Here is a 21,406-nt window from a genome sequence, read left to right on the forward strand (position 1 = left end):
TGAATCAAAGCTTTTTGATATAAAAATAGATCTTTATAACCACTAAGGGCTCAACAAAGTCTATTTCAGTGCTCATCATATTTTTGATTTTTAATTATTGCTTGTTTTTGCAATTGCATTATTTTTTTTTTTTTTTTTGCCATCTATTGATAAAGGCATCAGTAGCGTCAGATGAAGATACCAAACTGGGACATAAACTGTGTTTTGTTTTAGAAGAGGAACCAACAGAACAGGTAATTACTGGGCAGGTGAAGATGCAGCTCATGGTTATTTGTTCCAAACGGGAAGTAATATTTTATGTGAATTAGTTTAAATGAGTCTAAATCTAGTTTTTAAATGTGTTTGTAAAGAATGTACAGTAACTTTATGACAGTTTAAGGAGAAGTTTAATTTATGGACTTATAAACTTTTTAAAGATGTGCCTTATTTAAAAAAAAAAGTGCTTCCAAAACAAACTGATTTGAACATTCCTACTGACACGGAGGCATGCGATTAGTTTGTACCTCTGTTATGAATTTTTGCAATAATAAAGAAAGATGTTTGTTTTTCTTGGATTGTGCAGAAACCCTGCATGCCACCTCAGTGAGGGACCTCAGGTATTGATCTTAGAAGTAACTGGTTATTTCTTCCCTTTGTGTTGCTGTTGTGTTTGGATGGAAATGAGATTTATTTTAATCTTTTTTTAATGAAATGGGTAGCTATATATAACGCATTCTTTATTCTATCCCTCTTCATTTGTATTTATGGATAAATGAAATAAATCAAACCATTTCTTTTTGTTATTTAGTGAATGTTAAACCTTATTCCAAAGTGAAAGTCTTAGGAGAATCAATACTCTCCTGTTTTCATTTTGGTTTGTTTTTGAATAATAAAGATTAAAATAGCTTTCCTTGTTTTGTTTTTTGTGTCATTTCTCTGCTGAAGTTCTTTTACGGCACTAGTGCCTCGTTTTTTCAACAGCAGGCTGACAGGAAGGGTATGAGAGTATGGCAAGCCGTTTTAACAAATTCGGTTGTAACGCCTTTACGTTCAAGATATCTCAAATTGTTTTATGACTAGACGTTTTAATGATTTAAGATATCTCTGATTATATTTTGACTAGTCAAAATACCTATTCGAGATATCTCTAATTACATTCTGACAAGTCGAAATGACGTCAGATTTACCATTAAAGGTACACTATGCAACCGGTATTGATTTCCCAGCGAGGCTCCCCCCAGAGGACGAAAGTAAAAGTGCACTGTCGTAAATATGCACAGCTGTTCTCCTGGTTTCTCCGTCAAGCCAGGCGCGGTTGTTTTGAGCTTAGCAGACAGGCGAACGCAACGAATGACTAATGCTGCGTTCACACCGCAGCTGGCGCGACAGAAGCAGCGAGTTTACATGCAAAGTCAATGGTTGACGCGCGTCAAGGCGCAGCAAAAGGTCCCGCAGCGCGTCTGAGCAGCTGAAGCAGCGCGTCAGGCGCGTTTAATCATCTGACGCAGGGAGAGAGACACAGCGCTGATGATCAGAGGCTATGATCACTCCTCTTAAACAGTTTATTGACGCCTAAATTAACTTAAAATGCAGAAATCTGCCGGCAGAATATGCAGTTTGGATTATTTAGATGAAAAACACCTACCAGCTGCCGCGGTGAACCGCTGCTGATGAAGGGATCCCTACTGTCGGCGCACCGCTGGTATGTGGGGGTCTGAGCGGCTCCGACAGAAAAAATATTGAAGGCAGGATGATAATCTGAATGAACTGATGGCACTGATTACGTTTTCAGGTGTATTTTCTCATTTAAACACATATTAAAACTACTTTATTCCCACCGATCACAGCAAATATAGCTGCAAGGCAGAGAAAGGATAGTGAAGCTCCGCCCAACGTGCCTCAGACACACTTTTGCACCGCGCAGCCAGAGCAGCAAAGCTGCTTCAGCCGCGCGTCAGAACTAACTGGTACAAGCACCAAAAATGAAGCAGCAGACGCGATTTTGCTGCTTTTGCTGCGTGAACGTAAGATAACCACACAAAGATCGCCACTGTGCTAGCAACGAGAATGCTTTTAATTGGGGGCGTGTAGCAGTCCTCGCCGTAAATTAAGACTGACTCTCGCGAGACTTCTGAGCCTGTGGGTGCGGGTCGGTGCTCCTGCAATTGCAAGTGCGGTATTTCCCCCACAGACCACCAGGGCGGCCGAGAATACCTTTGTTCAACCTGAAATGACTCATTTAATCATCCAAAACGATATGGAACACTTAATTAACTGAAAAATGTTGCATAGTGTGCCTTTAACTTGCATGGACACGTCCATTTTAGATATCGAATGAATTACTGACTATCTGAAATACATATTTCAGATATCTACGATTAAATTAAGACATGACATAAAGTGATTTTATGATATCTCGATTTTAGTTTTGACTAGTCATATTTCTAATTAAAAATATCTCAAATGCCACCATAATTCAAGATATCTTAAATGTATTTTAGGATAGGAGATATGCAGTTTTGACTAGTGAAAACTCTATTATAGATATCTTAAAAGCAAATAATGACTAGACAAAAAGAATTTAAAGATATTTTGAATTGTAATTTCGAACATTCAAAATTCATTTTAAGATATCTCTAAATGAATTAAAGATATGTTGAATTATTCAGCTTTTCCATTTAAGATACCTTAAATTGACATTCTGACTAGTCAAAATGTGTAATGATCTTTTTAATGGGCTTCCAGGAGGATCATTCCTAAAAAAAATCCTTACTGTCAGTTTAATCCAAAGGAGGAAAAGTTAAATCCGCGTGTGACGCTTTAAATGACAAATCCGGTGACGTAATTTGAGATATCTTGAAAGGAATTTTTACTAGGCAAAATGTAATTTAAGATATCTTGAATTGTTATTCTTCCTAATCAGAATGTAAATACAGATATCTTAAATTACCATTCCGGATAGTCAAAATGTATCCTAAGATATCTGGAACGTAATTATGGCTGGTCAGACGAAACCGAATTTATGTTAAAAAGGTTTGCCATACTGAGAGAGGGAAAGAGACATGTGGCAAAGGACCACAAGACGGATTGGAACCCCTGTTCAGAGCCGCATCGAGGACTAAGGTCTCTGTACATGGGTCATGCACACTAACCACGGCTCCACCTGTACGCCCCTGCTGAAGTTCTTTCCAGGTGTAGAATCTATAGCAGGTGGATCTACAGATCAATACATCAGGTGGGTTCTCAAATTTACAGATTATTTAAAATGACTGAAAATTATCCAGAAAGCTACAGATATTAGAAAATGTAATTTTGAATACTTAAGTACTTTGAAAAGCATGTACTTTTGAAGACTTAAGTATTTTTCAAAGTGAGTACTTAAATACTTTAACTTGAGTAGATTATTGACTAAATTATTTTTAATTGTAGTTGATTAATATTTGACTACGAGTATCGATACTTTTACTCAAGTACTAATGTTGAGTGCTTTGTGCACCACTGGTTACTTCTCATCCCTGCAAGTTAGAATCTGATGGGATTTACTGACCAACATGGAGGGTTACCATCGTTAGAAAATGGACTCCTGGTGAGTTTCTCTGTATTTTCATAAAGAAGGTTGTTCCGTTTAATTCAGTTTATTTATATAGCGGCAATTCACAACACGTCATCTCAAGGCACTTTACAGTTCAAAAGATCATCCAGTCAAATTGATTAAAGTTTAAACCAGTTGATTGCATCGACTCATTGACTCTTCAGCAATCCCTCACACTAAGCATGCTTGTAGTGACAGTGGAGAGGAAAAACTCCCTTTGAACAGGAAGAAACCTCCAGCAGAGCCAGGCTCAGTGTGAGCGGCCATCGGCTGAGGCCGACTAGGGTTCAAGGAGACAGAAGCAGACATAGAAAAAGAAGCATAGATACAAAAGGCAACAGTAAAAGGCGGCCCCGTCCAGGAAACACACAGCCAGGCAGACGAGCGCTGAGCCAGCTCCCATGTCAGAGGATGAAGAGAGCACATCCAGTTAGTCACAGTCAGAGAAACAGGACTACACTGGAAAACAGGCTAATATCCAACAACTAGAAACAAAGGTGTTGATGGCAGCAGCACAGCTGATATTTCTCTCTAGGATTGAGTCACAGCCAAACAGGAACAGACCAGATGAAGCTACTATGAGGAAAAGCAGAGAGAGCAGAACGTTAGAGATTGAACTAACAGATTCTGCAGAGTGGGAGAATAGAGATAGAATGAAGCAGAATGATGAAAAAGGGGTCCCTATGTCCTCCAGCAGTCTAAGCCTATAGCAGCAGAACTATAGAGATAGCTCAGGATAACCTGAGCCACTCTAACTAGAAGCTTTATCAAAAGGGAAAGTTTTAAGCCTAGCCTTAAAAGTAGGCAGGGTGAACCAGATGAACCAGAACATAATTGAAGGGGTTAAATAACCAAATACTGTATAGTTTTTTTTTTTTTTTTTTTTTTTTTTTTAGTAAAAAGCGTATACAGTATTAAAAAAAATACATATTTTATGGATGCTTCCATACCCTCAAAATAGGCTGAAAACGGCTATGACTCCAGCATAAACGGTCGCTGATTAGGCGCTGGAAATCAGGCCGACCAATCAGCGGCCAGCCCCCCGCACCGGAAGTTACGGTGGAGCGGTTGGTGGAGAAGAAGGTACCGGGGGAGGGAGAGGAGCCGGTGAACGAACAGTGAGAGAATTAACCATCCCCTCAGAACAACGTTGATTATCGTTTTTCACACTTCTACAATCACGGTAATTACGCTTTAAAGTCCTATAGATTGAGCAGAGATTGGTTCGCCGGGGATGTGTGTCGCGTTAACGGAAGTGTCTTGCTGCGTAAATAAGCCTAGCGGAGCTAACCAGCGCTTTGGCCGAATGTTGAGTTAACCGGCTGCTAACTGACAGCCTTTTAGCTCCTCAAATGTCCATAATTCAATTTATTCCTCAGACCAAGGGCGCGTAAAGGTGTTTGATATACAATATAGGAGATTTTCTAACCCTGGAGACACATTCCGACACAAAATGGTTGGCTTGGTTCTCAAAGAATCACTTGTTCTCTGACGTATCGGTGGTGATGTAAGCTAACATGCTAGCAGCTAGCATAGGTGCGTAGCTAGCTGCGCCTCTAGGCCTCACATTCCACAAGAAGCAACGCCACTTTTCTTTGCTCTTTTGGTCTTTTTCACTCTTAATAATTTCTTTTTTTAGGATACGATAGTTTATATTTTAGAAATCAGACCGGATTTCGCTTCAACTTTACAGAACAAGTGACGTAATGCTTCGTGTGGTGGTTTTACATTATCATTACCTTTAAACAGTTTATTTTTTCTTATCTCCTTAGCTTTTTACAGTCCAGTTCGTGGCTGGAGGAGATCTCCGCTCCCTCTCCGTGCTGGATTTTGGCCCGGTTGCGTTTGGGGGTGGAGAAGCCGAGAATTGAACGATCCGTGGGAGAGAAAAGTGAGGAGCTCTCTATGTGTGTGACTATGGGGGACATCAGTGATCTGGACCGACAAATAGAGCAGCTGCGACGCTGTCAGCTCATCAAGGAAAATGAAGTCAAAGCTCTGTGCGCCAAAGCCAGGTGAGTGCTGCTAGAAATGCTGTATCTAGATGGATCTAAAATCCTTCATAGTCCTGGTGAACCCAAAACAACACGAACAAAACCTTCTCAAGAAACGATGGAAAGTCCTCCTTGGTTTAAAGATCTTGATCCCTAATTGGAAACTAGTTAATTGGCCATTACAGGTCTGAACTATATCTACCCCAAAAGGACTTAATTTTGTTTTAATGCGGAGCAGCAAAAAATTAAGCAAAGTTGTGAAAACAATTTGATTTGTGATAATGAAGAAGTGATTCTTCCTGCCTTGGCTTCATTGTAAATATAGATTCCTTATCATGAGCAGTCTACCCTCTAAAGCCAAGCATACAGTCTACGATATTTTCAAACGTTGCACGTATTACACCCCTGTAAAAGGGGAAAATAGAAATACAACATGGACACGATGTAGTTCAGTCAAATCCAATGTTGTAATGGGCAAACAAGAGAGCAAAACATGTGTTCACATTGTTACAAATGTAATTTCTCTTTTACAACATATTGTCTGAACAATATTCCTAAACAGCCATTTTATGGCGTTCTTCCCATAAAAACAAATGCAATGGGAGAAAAATGGCAACCACGTATAATTTGATCCACCCCTTAGCATTACGCCCGACGCAGTTAGCACACAGTTAGCATCATGTTCAGCCTACAAAGTGCACAGACAGTATTAATGATTCAATGTGTACTCTTAGTATTACCGAAACAATATAAGTGCCTTCATAAACTTTTTAAACATAAAACAACCCTCAGTCTTACTTGTAAAAGGGGAAAATAGAAATACAACACGGACACGATGTAGCTCAGTCAAATCCAATGTTGTAATGGACGAACAAGAGCCACATGTTCCAAACACAGGCCAGGCGAGGCATTAGCAATCGAAAACAGATAAATCGATCCGAACTTAAAACTTACAGCACGAGAGAGTTACACTCAATAGCCGGGTTTCAGTCACGTGACGATTATGACGCGGCCAGGGGGCGCGATTTCAGATGGAGGGCAGGAAGTCTATGAAGTTAGTGTAAACATGGAGGATACCGTTACCGAGAGCCCGTATTGTATGAAGTTAGAGCCTGTTTCAAGACACAGATACAAGGAGTTGATATACAGATATGTTGGACGTGACCTGTACCTCATGAAGATGAGTGAGTTTTCGGTGGACCTTAAAGATTTGCCGACAGTGGAGGCCGTCGACATAACGAACTATCTGGTCCTTCAGACGTCGTATTACACCAAACAGCAAATGAAGGCCTATAAATGTATGAAGGCATATAACTTCTTTGTCAGCGGGTGGGTCCACAACCTCGGCACCAAACGTCTCCACAACGATTATTGTCTAGTCTTCGCCAGGGTGAGTGTTTGTTCTTACCGTATTTTCACAACCATAAGGCGCACCGGACTAAAAGGGGCAGTCTCAGTTATGTGTGCCATTTCTGTATTTAACACACACATAAGGCGCACCGGACTATAGGGTGCGTTTTTTATATACAGGTACATGTCCTCTCAGGTGGATTTTCCCACTTAAAAACATATTAAAACTACTTTATTCCCACTGATCACAGCAAATAAAGCTGCAAGGTGTATTTATTACAAAGTATTATTCAAACCTGGGAACCGGCCGTGAGAGAAACATCACTAATGACACAGGGCTGTGATTACTCCTCTGTTACAGTTTATTGACGCATAAATTAACTTAAAACATAGGCAGGATAATAATCTGGATGAACTGACTGCAATGATTAAATTTTCAGGTGGACTTTCTCACTTAAAAAGATTTAGATTATTTAGATGAAAAAACACCTGCGGAGGTGAGCCCGGATGCGCCGCGGCCCAGAGGCTGCTGTTGAATTAAGTTTTCAGGTAGAAAAATAGAGCGGGAGCAAAACTGAGTATGATTGTGCTTTATTCAAGTATTTATTACAGAGTATTAATCAAACCCCTCAAAGTCATCATCCTCTGTTTCTGAATTAAACAGCTGCGCTAAATCCGACATGCCAGTTTCCCCTTCTTCTTCGCTGTCAGAGTCACTTTCCGTGCCGGGCGGCTCCTCGGAAATGATGCCGGCTTTTGCGAAAGCTCGAACAACAGTCCCAGCAGAAACGTTAGTCCAAGCATCTACAATCCATCCGCAAACGGTGGGGTAACTTGCCCGGCGCTGCCTTCCACTTTTAGTGAAACTGGTCTCCGTCTGTCATCCATCGCTCCCACGCCGCTCGCAGCCTTACTTTGAACGGCCGGTTCACACCGATGTCGAGCGGTTGAAGTTCCTTTGTCAGACCTCCCGGAATAACAGCAAGCACAGCGTTCATTTCTTTGACCTTTTTTTTTCACATCGGCTGTGAGATGGGCACGCATGGAGTCACAAATTAACAGAGATGGTGATGCGTGGAAAAAACCACCTGGTCTCCTTACATACACCTCCCTCAGCCACTCTTTCATCATCTCCTCGTCCATCCAGCCTTTTTCATTCGCCTTAATAACAACTCCAGCTGGAAAAGTCTCTTTAGGCAAAGTCTTTATTTTAAAAATCACCATAGGCGGCAGTTTCTGTCCATTTGCGTGGCAGCCAAGCACAACAGTAAACGACGCCTTTTCATACCCCGTTGTGTGTATCGCTACAGTGCTGGTCCCCTTCTTCTCCACGGTGTGATTCACCGGGATGTCGAAAGTGAGCGGCACCTCGTCCATGTTGGTGATGTGGCTTGGCTGGATGACTTTGTCAGCGATGTGTTTGCTGAAGAAGGAGTGGAAGCTCGCCAGCTTTTCATCATAATCCGCCGGACGTCGCTGGGCAGCTGTAGTCCTGGTCCGGATGGAAAAATTGCACCGTTTCATAAAACGGAAGCACCACGATGGTCTCCTTGAAAATTTTCAATTTTCATTTCTTCCGCCAGCTTTACTGCTTTTAGTCGAACAGTGACCGTTGAAACGCTGGCCCCACTCGTTCTTTGCTCCACGATCCACCGCTCGAGTCTTTCCTCCAACTCGGGCCACCTCGCCTTATGTCCGCGGAAACTCAGCTGCGTCTTCTTCACCAGTCGGAGTTCGTTTTCCAGCTTCCTCCACTTGCGAACCATCGATTCATTTATATTGAATTCTCTCGCAGCTGCTCGATTTCCATGTTCCTCTGCCTAGCTGATAGCCTTCAGTTTAAACTGGGCTTCATAGGCGTGTCTCTTTGCCATTTCCAGGGTTGTTAAGACAACAATGTTCTGCATAAAGCACATACCTGTTCTTTTATACACAAGCCACGCCCACACTTCTCCCTTTAAGGTTCTCACATACTCATGGTGGTCTCAACAACGTCCGCAGATAGGGCGCACCGCACCATAGGGCGCACCCCACATTTTGAGGGAAAAAAAAGACGTTTAGGTGCGCCTTATAGTCGTGAAAATACGGTATATTGTTTTATGTGTTAAAAGATGCTAGCGTTAGCAGTAGCGGTTAGCCTCACAGTTGTTTATGTTTCTCTCGTTGAAGAGATGCTTCTGATTTGGGCTTAGTTTTTTGATAACCGAGGTTGACCGTCGGAGCCCAGTCTACCGATTCAACGTCACCCAAAGCGCTAGGACAGCATAAACAGTCACAATGAAGTCCATATCAGACTACCGGTAACTTATTAATCATTACTAAGTACATGAGCATTTAACGATAACCCTATGCTATATAAACACAACCACTAAAAAAAGTTAGCTAGCTAACATAACGTTATAGCTTACCTCCGACGAAGTGGTCACTGCAGACACGGGCATTGGCAGACTCTGCTCCTTCAGATCGCAGACATAGGTTTAGAATCCATTTTTTTTCGGCGTTTTTCTGTGAGCTTTTTACAATTTTCACCTTTATGGACGACAATCCTAATTTCTCCTAATTTCCGCGTGCGAGGGCCTGCCCTCCTTAAATCATACCAGCCCCAACACTTAAGGCCAATTTATGCTTCTGGCGGATAGCCTCTGCAACCGTCAAATCTGTCTCCGTGCTCAAAAAAATCCTGACTATGCGTCGGGCGGTCGCAAACCCACGCAGACCTCAAACGGAAGAGCGCAGACAAAAAGCAGCTGTGATTGGTCCTTGGTACGCCTTTCCGGCTGTCTGTGTGGCCGTCCTTCTCGATTTGGTGCCGGGGCGCGCCATAAAAAAAAAAAAAAAGAGGAACAACTACAGTAAACAACCTACCCATCCTCCTTTTTTCAACTCTATTAAAAGAACCAGTTCCTCTTTGTTGTCTAGCAACTCTAGATCCATCTCTGTGATTGTGATATGTTGCAGACACGCCATTGTTGTTTTGGAAGATAAAGACTCCCGTCGGCGCCGCTGAAGTTCTCTAGAGTTCTTGAATAGGCTCCCCATTGTGCTTTGTAGGGGTGGGCGATATGACAATTTAAGACCGTGTTACGATCTGCACCTCTGACGATCTGTCATTATTAAGAGACCGTTTTATCAGGATCCACAGAACTGCAGTGCTGCTGTATTTCTGCCACTGACCACATTTACACGCAACCCAAAAAGAATTAAATCCGAGAATATAATCCGAGGGTTTGACGTTCGTCCGTTAATTTAAAAATCAGTTAAGGCATCCCCCCCCCCCCCCCCCCCCCCCCCCCCCCCACACACACACACACAAAGCTGACTGCTGCTTCAGCAGCAGCGACCGGTCCTTCTCCCGAAGCAGCAAACGTTAACAGATTCATTTACAAAACTTACTCCCAACGGTAAAGGCAGTAAACAGCGTGACAGAAGCGGTGACGTTACACTCGGTGAAAGATTTATGTCCTCTACGAACCGCAGAAGGAGTGGGATTTAATAAAATGTTAAACATTTTGGATCCACGCTACGAGTTAACCAGCCGCAAGTATTTTTCAAACACCGCTATTCCACGTATGTACGCCAAATGCAGAGAGAAAGTTTCACAAAGTTTTAAAAATGTGCAGTTCTTTGCCACCGCAAGCGACCTCTGGTCCAGCCGCACGTCAGAGCCGTATTGAGCTTAACCATACATTTCATCAGCAGCTGGGAGCTATGTAATGCAACACTGCAGGCGGCCTATTTTCCTGATCATATCATCATAGGTTGCACAGATTACATCCTGGCTTGCACTATATTTGCAGTTCCATTATAATTTTGGTTTCTAAAGACTTTAGAAATTATACAAATCTATTGTTTAATGTAATATTTTTTTTAAAACTCAAGTTAGTTTCTGTGTGCTTTCTTTTTTCTTTTACTTTATTAGACCAGTTAAGATTTTAAAGTAATAAAACTGCACTAAGATACAGTTAGAATTTTTTTTTATTTTGACTGTGGTTACTTGAAAAATGTAACTAAGTTGTAATTGTTTTCCTCAGGAGTTATTGCATTTTTATACTCTTTAGTGTGTGTTTACAATATATAAATTAAAAAAATAAGTTTGTTAGCACTGCTTTGATTCTCTAATTTTTAATAAACTTGTTCATTTATTTAATTTTTCTCTTCTTTGCATGTAATTGAAGTTATGTTGGACGTATCTAAAAAGATCGTGTTATTTTATTTTTGCCATATCGCCCAGCCCTAGCGCTTTGGCGGGAAACTGCTGTGCGTCCCTAGAAATTCCAGACCGATGGTGCAGAAGCATACCAGCAAAACTGGTTCGCAACCAGACCCAAGCGACATTTGATGTGTGCGGTTACGCTCCGGCCAAAGCTCCTACCTGTGACAGAAAATAACTCAAGGAGTAATCCAGGCCAGTGTAGATGGAATGCGTGTTCTCACACTGTGCGGCCCGACACTCTGATGCGAACTGCTTGCTCAGACTGCACGTCCAAAAACCACACGTCAGACTCAGCTGCGCCTAGAGATGGCGCTGGTCAGACTTTTCAATCTGGAAGAACAACAACTTCCTTGATTGCACATGCACAGTGTTCAGGTTTCTGGTACATCGGCTCGTAGCTCTGCTTCAACAGCAGGACCACCTTACGACGGCCGACTGAATTTCAAACATGTTTGATTTTCTCCCAACCGAACGATTTTTGATTGGAAGGTGGTCGTTAGAGGCTGATCAACCCTCATTACCACCTGTATACTACACGGCGCAGGACGCACCATGGGGTTGAAACTCTGCTCGATCGAGAAAAAATTCTTGCTCAATTGGAAAATCGTCCAAAAAAGGGGGGAAAATATTGTACAGCGTTTGCCCGGCTTAACAGGAAGAAGTTTAATAGTTTTGTTTTGGCAACAATTTTTATTTTATTTTAAGATGTGTCCGTTTGGCATCAGCAGTTTTGACAAGCATACTTGTAAAATGTTTTAAATAAATGCTGATAATGTTAACAATTAAGATGCCAACAAACTGATAATGCTTCACCTGCTCCATGTTCATCACTGCCTCAAAGGCTTCAGTAGCTGAAACACTTTGATCATTAAACACCTTATAAATATATTAGTAAAGCTTCCTTTTTCTGTTTGAACTATTTTAGCATCTGAATAACAAATGCACAGATCTCTATAGTTCAGAGAGACAGTATGTGCATTTGGCACATATTGTCCGTATAGTACTATACTATAATAGTAAATATGACTTGCCATATTTAGGAAAAGATATGCCTTTGCTTTTCATTTTAGAGTTAAGTCATTTAAACATAGGTAGCTTGTTATATATCCATCTACTTGCTGTTTAGAAGAGAAACTGAGCTAAGTCAGCAAAAGTCAGGCTTTATCAAAAATGGTTGTTTAAAATTTCCTGTTTGAAGAAAATAAGTAGCAGCAAAACTATAAACAATTAAATTCGATTAATTGGTTCCTTATTGAAAGTCCATTTATTTCAGCAGTTAAATTCAATAACTAAAACATTATGTAGGTTAATTAGACACAGACGATGTTTACAAGCTTTTATTTCTGCCGATTAAGATGATTTTTGTTCTGTTAAATAATGTAAACTCAACATTTCAAATTAGGATATTATGCAGGAGCGATAAAGATGTATTTTCATACTAATGAAGACTGAGGATCTTTGGGTTGTCTGATGGTGGTTGCTCTAAACCCAACAAGACAAACCAGGGAAAAAAAACCAACTTCTATTTAATTAATTTATATAGCGCAGGTTTACTACATGTCATCTCAAGGCACTTTACAGAAACAATTAACCAGATCATCCAGTCAGATTGGTTTGAAGTTCTCTATCTAAGAAAAACCAGCTGATTGCAACGACACATTGACTAGAATCCAATCCCTCACACTAAGCATGCCTGTAGCGACAGTGGAGAGGAAAAACTCCCTTTGAACAGGAAGAAACCTCCAGTAGAACCAGGCTCAGTGTGAGCGGCCATCTGCTGAGGCCCACTGGGGTTCAAGGAGACAGAAGCAGACATAGAAAAAGAAGCATAGATACAAAAGGCAACTGTCAACCAGCTCCACAGGCGGCCCCGTCCAGGAAACACACAGCCAGGCAGACGAGCTCCGAGCCAGCTCCCATGTCAGAGGATGAAGAGAGCACATCCAGTTAGTCACAGTCAGAGAAACAGGACCACCCTGGAAAACAGGCCAAGCTCCAACATCTAGAAACAAAAGTGTTGATGGCAGCAGCACAGCTGATATTTCTCTCCAGGATGGAGTCACAGCCAAACAGGAACAGACCAGATGAAGCTACTATGAGAAAAAGCAGAGAGAGGAGAACGTTAGAGATTGAACTAATAGATTCTGCAGAGTGGGAGAATAGAGATAGAATGAAGCAGAATGATGAAAAAGGGGTCCCTATGTCCTCCAGCAGTCTAAGCCTATAGCAGCATAACTATAGAGATAGCTCAGGATAACCTGAGCCACTCTAACTAGAAGCTTTATCAAAAAGGAAAGTTTTAAGCCTAGCCTTAAAAGTAGACAGGGTGTCTGCCTCACGGACTAAAACTGGTAGTTGGTTCCACAGGAGGGGATCCTGATAACTAAAAGATCTGCCTCCCATTCTACTTTTAGAAATTCTAGGAACCACTAGTAAACCTGCAGATTGAGAGCGAAGTGCTCTGTTAGGAACATAAGGAACAATCAGATCTCTGATATAAGATGGAGCTTGGCCATTTAAGGCTTTATATGTTAGAAGGAGGATTTTAAATTCTATTCTGGATTTAACAGGAAGCCAATGAAGAGAAGCCAGGATAGGCGAGATATGATCTCTCTTTTTCATTTTCATCAGAACTCTGGCTGCAGCATTTTGGATCAGCTGAAGGCTTTTAACTACAGTTTGTGGACTTCCTGATAGTAAAGAATTACAATAGTCCAGCCTTGAAGTAACAAATGCATGGACTAGTTTCTCAGCATCAACCCTGGACAGGAGATTTCTCATTTTTGCAATATTCCTCAGATGAAAGAAGGAAATTCTAGAAACCTCTTTGATGTGGGATTTAAATGACAGGTCCTGATCAAAAACAACACCAAGATTTTTTACTTTATTATCTGAAATCAGTTTAATCCCATCCAAATGAAGTGACTGGCTAATCAGCTTCTTTTTCAAAGACTCTGGTCCAAAGACTATAACTTCTGTTTTGTCTGCATTCAGGAGCAGAAAGTTAAGAGTCATCCAGGTTTTTATGTCTTCAAGACATGCCTGTAATCTATGTAATGGGTTAGCTTCATCTGGATTTATAGCCAGATATAGCTGGGTATCATCAGCATAACAGTGGAAATTAATCCCATGCCGTCTAATAACTCTACCAATTGGGAGCATGTATAAAGTAAAGAGAATTGGTCCTAGCACTGATCCCTGTGGTACTCCACAGGTAACCTTTGAGCATGAGGAAGATTTGTAATTAATGTGAGCAAACTGAAATCAGACAGATAAGATTTACCGAAATTTTCGGACTATTAGCCGCACCTGACTATAAGCCGCAGAGTTTTTATGTTTAATATCAGTCTTTCTCGCTTTTGTTCTGTCTTGTACCACTCATGGTAGAAGTCTGCTTCCGGAAAAGTCGAAAAATGGGGGGAAAGTTGCGGCTTATAGTCCGAAAATTACGGTAAACCAGTCTTGACTTGTTCCTTTAAATCTTACAAAATAGGAATAGGTTTGTTGTGATAAACATCCCCAGATCGGCCTGCGTTGATCTATCTTTAGAACTCCGATCTTACGATTTGGGCGCCACCAGATGATTCTGATCAATCTGCGTCCTCTGGTAAAACTCTACAGAGTGATTTAAATTTGGTAATACTTTGAAATATAAACACTAGGGAAATAATTACAGCTTAACTAGAATTGAAATTCTGTATAATAAAATTCCTCTAATAAGAACCTTAAAATGTGATGAGTTCTTCCCCACCCCCCCATCACACAGCTGAACTCTAAATCATTCCACAGACTGCCTCAAACTGATAACACTGCGAATTTGCACCATATATATTTAATTTTCTCCCAATGTTTAAATTTGATCACGGCTGCACTTAAAGGAATAGTACACCCAAAACATGATTAGCCTTCATTTTCTACTCACCCCCATGCTGAACAACACTCTGGAGTACTTTTTTGATATCTCAAATGCATCTGGAGATCTGGGAGGCTTCTTGCTGTCTGCTGACATTCAAATAATGGAGGTCTATGGCGCCCGAGGCAGAAAGGTCCATAAAAGTCCACAAAAAACGTGTCAATATTCCTCCATACTGCTCGTCCAATGTATTCCACGTGTCCTGAGTGGGTAGCGTCCATAATTTACTTGAAAACAAGTCATTTAGAATGTTTTTAGAGGCTAAACAGTAGTGTATAGGATTTCCTGAAAGCGCGCACATGCGCGATCACGACGCTACGGAAGCCGGCCAAAGAAATGGAAATGTCATGAGAGCTGTAAAAAGTTAAATTTCATTTTGTATACACTCTGTGTAAAAAAATGACAATAAAAGTGTTCTAAGTTAAAAGGAACATTCTTCTAAATAATTCTTTAAAAGCTGCTGTGGTTTGTTGCTAATTTTATCTATCAGAATCAGAAATACTTAAATAATCCCAGAGGGAAATTACTTTTGTTCCTCTAATAAACCCTTAGAACGATGTAGAACCGTATCTGTGCCGTCAGGTTGACTAAACTGTAAATACCTGTACAATTAGTGACTGCAGGCATTAAAGTCATAAATCGCCTCCTGGTCTCTCCCTGCATGCAGCAGGATCTCCACCTGAGAAATGGAAAGTTTGGATGTTAAAGTTGAAGCTGTGGTGATGCTTTCCACACAAAGAACAGAAATCACTGACATCCAGAGCTGAGTCCTTTCGAATAAAATAATTTATTTAGATTTAGAATGACTGACTTTTTTATAAACTGTTAAAACTGCAAAACTCCTAAAAAAAAAAAAAAGATGAGGATGAAACTAAAAGCATGAGTTTGTAATTAAATGTTGATCTGAATGTGTTTTCAGAGAGATCCTGGTTGAAGAAAGCAACGTTCAGAGGGTGGACTCTCCAGTCACAGTGAGTAGCATTAAACTACTGAACACTTGCTGGTCTGAGTTTTTTCTAAAACGGTTTTTCCTGTTTCAGGTGTGTGGAGATATTCACGGCCAGTTCTATGACCTGAAAGAGTTGTTCAGAGTAAGTTTCCATCTATCTCACCACGGGGAGCTTTGACATAACAGCTGAAGCAGCTCATGTTTATTTCATTAGTTACTGATCTCTGTAAAAGTTTTATTAAGTTTTATTATTTAAACCTCAAATTCTGACTTGTCACCTTCTAGTTCTGTGTTTCTACACAGTTCTTGATGTACTGTTGTCCTTTCACTGATAGTAAAATGTTTAACTACCAGGACATTGGAGGATGGTAGTTCCTTCAGTGATCAAACCAGAGTGAAAATCTGAATACCTTCATTAAAAGTGTTATGATTACAAATTTAAAAGGGAACGGCATTTTTTTTTTTTTTTTTTTTTTTACATTGGGTCCTTGATTTTACGTTATTCCATCATGTTCTACTCCCCCATATGAGTTTTGTGTCATTTGGAGCCATTCTGAAGATATTCCATTAGTTTATATCCAAGTAACTGTTGCTATGGGCAACGACTTGAAAGCACAAACTAAACTGTTCATCATTTATTCTTTATGTTACGCCAGCATTCAGAACATGTAGGCCAATCACTGTCATGACATTCACGGTTATATTTTTTTTTAACAAAGCGGAGTGTGTATGACATCATCCGCATGTGCCGGACTGTAGTCAAGGGCCAATGTAAAAAAGAAAAATAGAAACAATAAAAAAAAAACGGCGTTCCCCTTTAACTTGCGTTATAATATCTAAATTTGAAAAGGAAATGAAAAAAAATGTAACTTTCTGAACTGTTAGCTGTTCATCATAAACTCGATAGTCGTCTTTTTGGATGGGAACTGCTTTTAGATCACAGGTTTCCCTTAGTTACTCAGTTAATTGATTAATGGAGTCAGTTAGGGGAGTTTTTATTGTTTTACGTTCCAAAGTGAATTTTTGAGGTTTTATAAACCATTTCATGCACAAAGAAGCACCAGAAGCTGCAGCTCTAGAGGCATTCATTGTTTTCACCCTAAAAACAAACAAATCAGGATTCGGTTTATTTCTATACTCTGCGGAAAAAAAAACGTTCTGATAACGAGTAAGACTTTCATAAATTAAGACCATTTACCCTTAATTTGAGTTGGAAAAGATTATTTGCAAATGGAATTACCATTTTTACCTTTAAAATAAGATCATTTAAATTATATGTGCTTGTAATAAGAGACTGCAGTTGTTTTCTCTTATTTGAAATGTAAATTGTCTTGTTTAATTGGCAAAGTGTCTCACTTATCTCCCCAATTCAAGAAAAAATGCACTTGGTTTAAGAAAATGGACTGACTTTGACATGCTTTGCTGTGTAGCACTAATTCACAACATGTCTGTTTATTTGGATCATCCAGTCTGATTTAGTCAAAGGTTTCTATCTCAGGAAAACCAGCTGATTGCTTCCAGTCTGGATGAGTTTTACCAGTAAAGCATGTCTGGTTATTCTAGTCTCCACTCTGGTAGCACAGGTTTCAGCTTTTGCAGCAAATAATAAAATTAATTAATTAAATTTGATGCTGTTGATGGCAAAGAGTGGTCTCTGTGTTCATTTTCCATAAAGCTGCCTTCTGGACAGCACTGGTTATTTTTCTGGGGTCAGAAAATGGCTCCTGGGGGCCAATGAGGAAGTCTGGGTGCTGGATGGAGGCTGCCGGACCCGGATGGCCGCATCAAGGAGGCCTTCTGACGACAGAAGGGGAAAGAGAAGCATAAACATTAGGAAGTATTCAATTATTGTTGCCAACTAACTTTACCGATGTGGGATTGTTCCGGCATCATGCAGCTCTGCTTCATGCTTTGTTCTCAGTCCAGCTCAAGCTTTTTCTACTTTACCGGATTTATTTTGTGAGTGTTTCCTTTAAATGAGGAGAAATAGTCGCTGGTCGGCTTTAGAACTACATACAGTTCAAGCTGCTTCCTTTCTAAAAGGACGTTCTTTAACGCCGCTGTTTGTCCGACTCTCTGAGCTCATAAGATGTTAGAAACTATTTCTGACGCTCCGTTAATCCGGGCGTGCTCTGTACAACTTTTTGCCCTTTTCAGACCGATTCTCCAATCGTGCTGGAATTGTTCAATCGGGCTACTTTCAGTCTGATCCTGTGGTGTGCAGCGGGTAACGAAGGGGCGACCAGCCTCTCACGACCACCACAGGTTTGAAATTCAGTCAGCCGTCGTAAGGTGGTCGTGGGCAATCACTCAGTGCGCAAAGAAGGATTCTTCTTCTTCTTCTCAGATGAAAACACAGAAGCATGGCGGTGGTGTGAGTGAAATTGACAAAGCGTAGTAGCCACATTTGTCCAAATACGTGTTCCTTCCTTCCAATAAGTGTTGGGTTTGTTTACAAGTTAATCCATTGACCTATGCTAATTAAAGCTGAGAGGCTATCAGTCGATGAGATTAGATATCTATGTGCGCTGATGACGGGTTTTGGGTTCAGACTCAGGCGATCCAGGTTAATGTGGTTTCTCTGGAAGCGGACAGCCTGGTTCCAGCGTATCCCAGCATCACTGCTACAAACCAATAAGCTGGAGGGTTTTTATTTTTCTTTTTTTTTTTTTTTTCATGGAAGTAATCGTCCACTACGGAAGAGGATTAGGGCCACTGGAAAAAAAAAAAAAGTTAACTGATTTTTTTTATTTTATTTCAGTATAGTTTGGAAAAAAAGTCAGAATTCTGACTTTAATCTCAGAATTCTGATTTTAATCTCAGAATTCTGACTTTAATCTCAGAATTCTGATTTTAATCTCAGAATTCTGACTTTAATCTCAGAATTCTGACTTTAATCTCAGAATTCTGACTTTAATCTCAGAATTCTGATTTTAATCTCAGAATTCTGACTTTAATCTCAGAATTCTGACTTTAATCTCAGAATTCTGACTTTTTTTATTGTCAGAATTCAGTCAGAATTCTGAGATTAAAGTCAGAATTCTGAGAAAAAAGTCAGAATTCTGACTTTTTTCCCATGTTAAACTGAAGTAAAATTTAAAATCAGTTAACTTTTTTTTTTTCAGTGGCCCTAATCCTCTTCCCTAGTCCACAGTTCCTATATTTAGACAGAGGGAAGAAGTTGGGGTTCTTTCAACAAAAAGAATCAAGTTAAGTCGCTTCAAAGTAGGTAAATAGTGACTACCTTCTGGGAGGGAATCAAACCCCACCTCCCCCACAACGTGGGAGGACATGACGGGAAGAGAAATGCTTTGTTTCAGCAAACCCTGCAGCATTCTGGAGATGCCTCATGAATGCAGAACATTTCATACATGTTGAAGTAATGATCGGCCTCTGAGGGACCTTCCCTTTACCCTGGAAGCGTTTCTGTGTCTGAGGAAAAATATGAAACATCTTGTTTTTTGTTTTATAAATATGTTGAAATAAAAGCTCTCTCCTTTCGTTTCTTTATCATAAAGGTCGGCGGCGATGTTCCAGAGACAAATTATCTCTTCATGGGGGACTTTGTGGACCGCGGCTTCTACAGCGTGGAGACGTTTCTTCTGCTGCTAGCGCTAAAGGTGAGCGTTGAGCTTTGGCCAGAGGGGTGAAAGGTGGAAGACGTAGAGTTGAAAGCGCCTGAATAGAGACGGGACGGCTCATATTACAGCGTCTGTGCTTTGGTTTCATTAGGTGCGGTATCCTGATAGGATAACCTTAATCCGAGGAAACCACGAATCCCGGCAAATCACGCAGGTCTACGGCTTCTACGACGAGTGCCTACGCAAATACGGCTCAGTCACCGTGTGGAGATATTGCACCGAGATCTTTGATTACTTGTCGCTTTCTGCCATCATTGATGGAAAGGTGAGGTACCCTAAGAGCTCTGACTCTGACGCCATCTTGGGGAACCGAGCCGCCACTTAACGTTTTCTGTCTGGTTTAGATCTTCTGCGTGCACGGCGGTCTGTCGCCCTCCATCCAAACATTGGACCAGATCAGGACCATTGATAGGAAACAGGAAGTTCCTCACGATGGGCCCATGTGTGACCTCCTGTGGTCAGACCCCGAAGGTACCTGCTGCTTTTTACTAACCACCATCGTTAGCGATGCGGGAGTGGAGACGTTCCCCTGACGGCTTTGTGTTTCGCCGCTCAGATACCACAGGGTGGGGGGTGAGCCCCAGAGGCGCCGGATACTTGTTCGGGAGCGACGTGGTGGCCCAGTTCAACGCCGCCAACGACATCCACATGATATGCCGCGCCCACCAGCTGGTCATGGAAGGCTACAAGTGGCACTTCAACGAGACGGTGCTCACGGTGTGGTCGGCACCCAACTACTGCTACAGGTGAGGGAACGAGGGGCTAACCGTAGGAAGACGCTGCAGTTAGGAGAGGATAGCGACTAACCAAAGACGTTTTTCTCTGTGTGACAATCAGATGCGGGAATGTGGCAGCCATCTTGGAGCTGGACGAGCATTTACAACGAGAGTTCATCATATTCGAGGCGGCGCCGCAGGAGACCAGAGGCATCCCCTCCAAGAAGCCTGTCGCCGACTATTTTCTGTAAAGCCTTTCGACGCGTGGAGCTCCGGTTCTTTTTTTCCATCCCGCTGCCGGACCATCCTGAACTCACAGAAACCCGCCCCGTCCTGCAGCTCTGCTCAGCTTCAGCCGGAAGAGCGGGATTTTTTGCCTGACTGCCCGAGCCTGACGGAGCAGTCGCAGCGACAGGTGGAAAGGCGTGGCGGATACTGGGCCCATGACTGTTGTCACCTCTGCTGGGCTGTTTGAGGGTCGCTCTGAACGCCTTCATCCAGCCCGTTTCCCTCAATCTGTAGATAAACATCCCTCTGTCCAACTTCACTCTTTTTCTAGTGTTCCTTTTATTTTTATGACAAATATCGTCATTTAGTTTTAGAATTATTATTTTTTTTTTTTTTTGGGATGGAGCAACATTTTTTTTTTGTCCTTTTCAGAAATATGCAGCTTTAGGAGATTTTACAATTTTTATCAGTTAAGGAATTCCTTCTCTAGTTTGTCTTTAACTGTTGCTGTCAGAAGGAAACACTCAACATGTTCTCATGTTTTTCTCCTGTTTGTCATCAGTCACCGTTTAACATTCAGTGCTGCTGCAGCTTTGCAGCTAAAACGCCACATGTATGTAACTAACTAGAGAAAAGTCACATTTTTTCCCTCTTTAATTCATTTTAATCTCTGGATTGCTCTAGCTCTGTCGATTTTGATATTGTGGAAATAAAAGTTTTTGTATCAACACTGATTTGTTGGTTTGCAGCGATTTGTTTTTATCTAAAATAAAAGCATTCATGGGGAGTCATTTTAAAGCGCCAAATCATGAAAAAAGGAAAATTATCCTT

At 41.2% G+C, this 21,406-nt stretch overlaps 1 protein-coding gene and 1 long non-coding RNA gene across 2 annotated transcripts; one reads left to right on the top strand and one right to left on the bottom strand.

Annotated features, from left to right (window-relative positions):
- Window positions 1-4,596: 4,596 nt before the first annotated feature.
- LOC119798810 (serine/threonine-protein phosphatase 4 catalytic subunit B) lies at window positions 4,597-21,309 on the top strand. The gene is made up of 9 exons (XM_038308431.1): window positions 4,597-4,754; window positions 5,344-5,586; window positions 15,961-16,012; window positions 16,082-16,132; window positions 19,509-19,610; window positions 19,723-19,896; window positions 19,976-20,102; window positions 20,188-20,377; window positions 20,469-21,309. The coding sequence occupies exons 2-9, from the start codon at window positions 5,477-5,479 to the stop codon at window positions 20,596-20,598; spliced, it is 936 nt and encodes a 311-aa protein (XP_038164359.1). The 5' UTR covers window positions 4,597-4,754; window positions 5,344-5,476; the 3' UTR covers window positions 20,599-21,309.
- Window positions 6,537-9,382, bottom strand: LOC119798811. The gene is made up of 3 exons (XR_005282766.1): window positions 9,324-9,382; window positions 6,737-6,855; window positions 6,537-6,612 (listed from the first exon to the last, which is right to left on the bottom strand). It is a non-coding gene; the product is annotated as an uncharacterized LOC119798811 (long non-coding RNA).
- Window positions 21,310-21,406: the final 97 nt, after the last annotated feature.

Source organism: Cyprinodon tularosa, unplaced genomic scaffold, assembly GCF_016077235.1.
Source record: "Cyprinodon tularosa strain WSP-4 unplaced genomic scaffold, ASM1607723v1 ctg637, whole genome shotgun sequence".
Classification (NCBI taxonomy): Eukaryota; Metazoa; Chordata; class Actinopteri; order Cyprinodontiformes; family Cyprinodontidae; genus Cyprinodon; species Cyprinodon tularosa.

What these genes read in the sequence shown, in the direction of transcription:
- LOC119798810 (XM_038308431.1), top strand. Translation starts at nt 5,477, where the DNA reads ATGTGTGTGACTATGGGGGACATCAGTGATCTGGACCGACAAATAGAG. An exon ending in GGGTGGACTCTCCAGTCACA is followed by an intron (nt 16,013 to 16,081) that starts GTGAGTAGCATT and finishes TTCCTGTTTCAG; the next exon opens with GTGTGTGGAGATATTCACGG. An exon ending in CTGCCATCATTGATGGAAAG is followed by an intron (nt 19,897 to 19,975) that starts GTGAGGTACCCT and finishes TGTCTGGTTTAG; the next exon opens with ATCTTCTGCGTGCACGGCGG.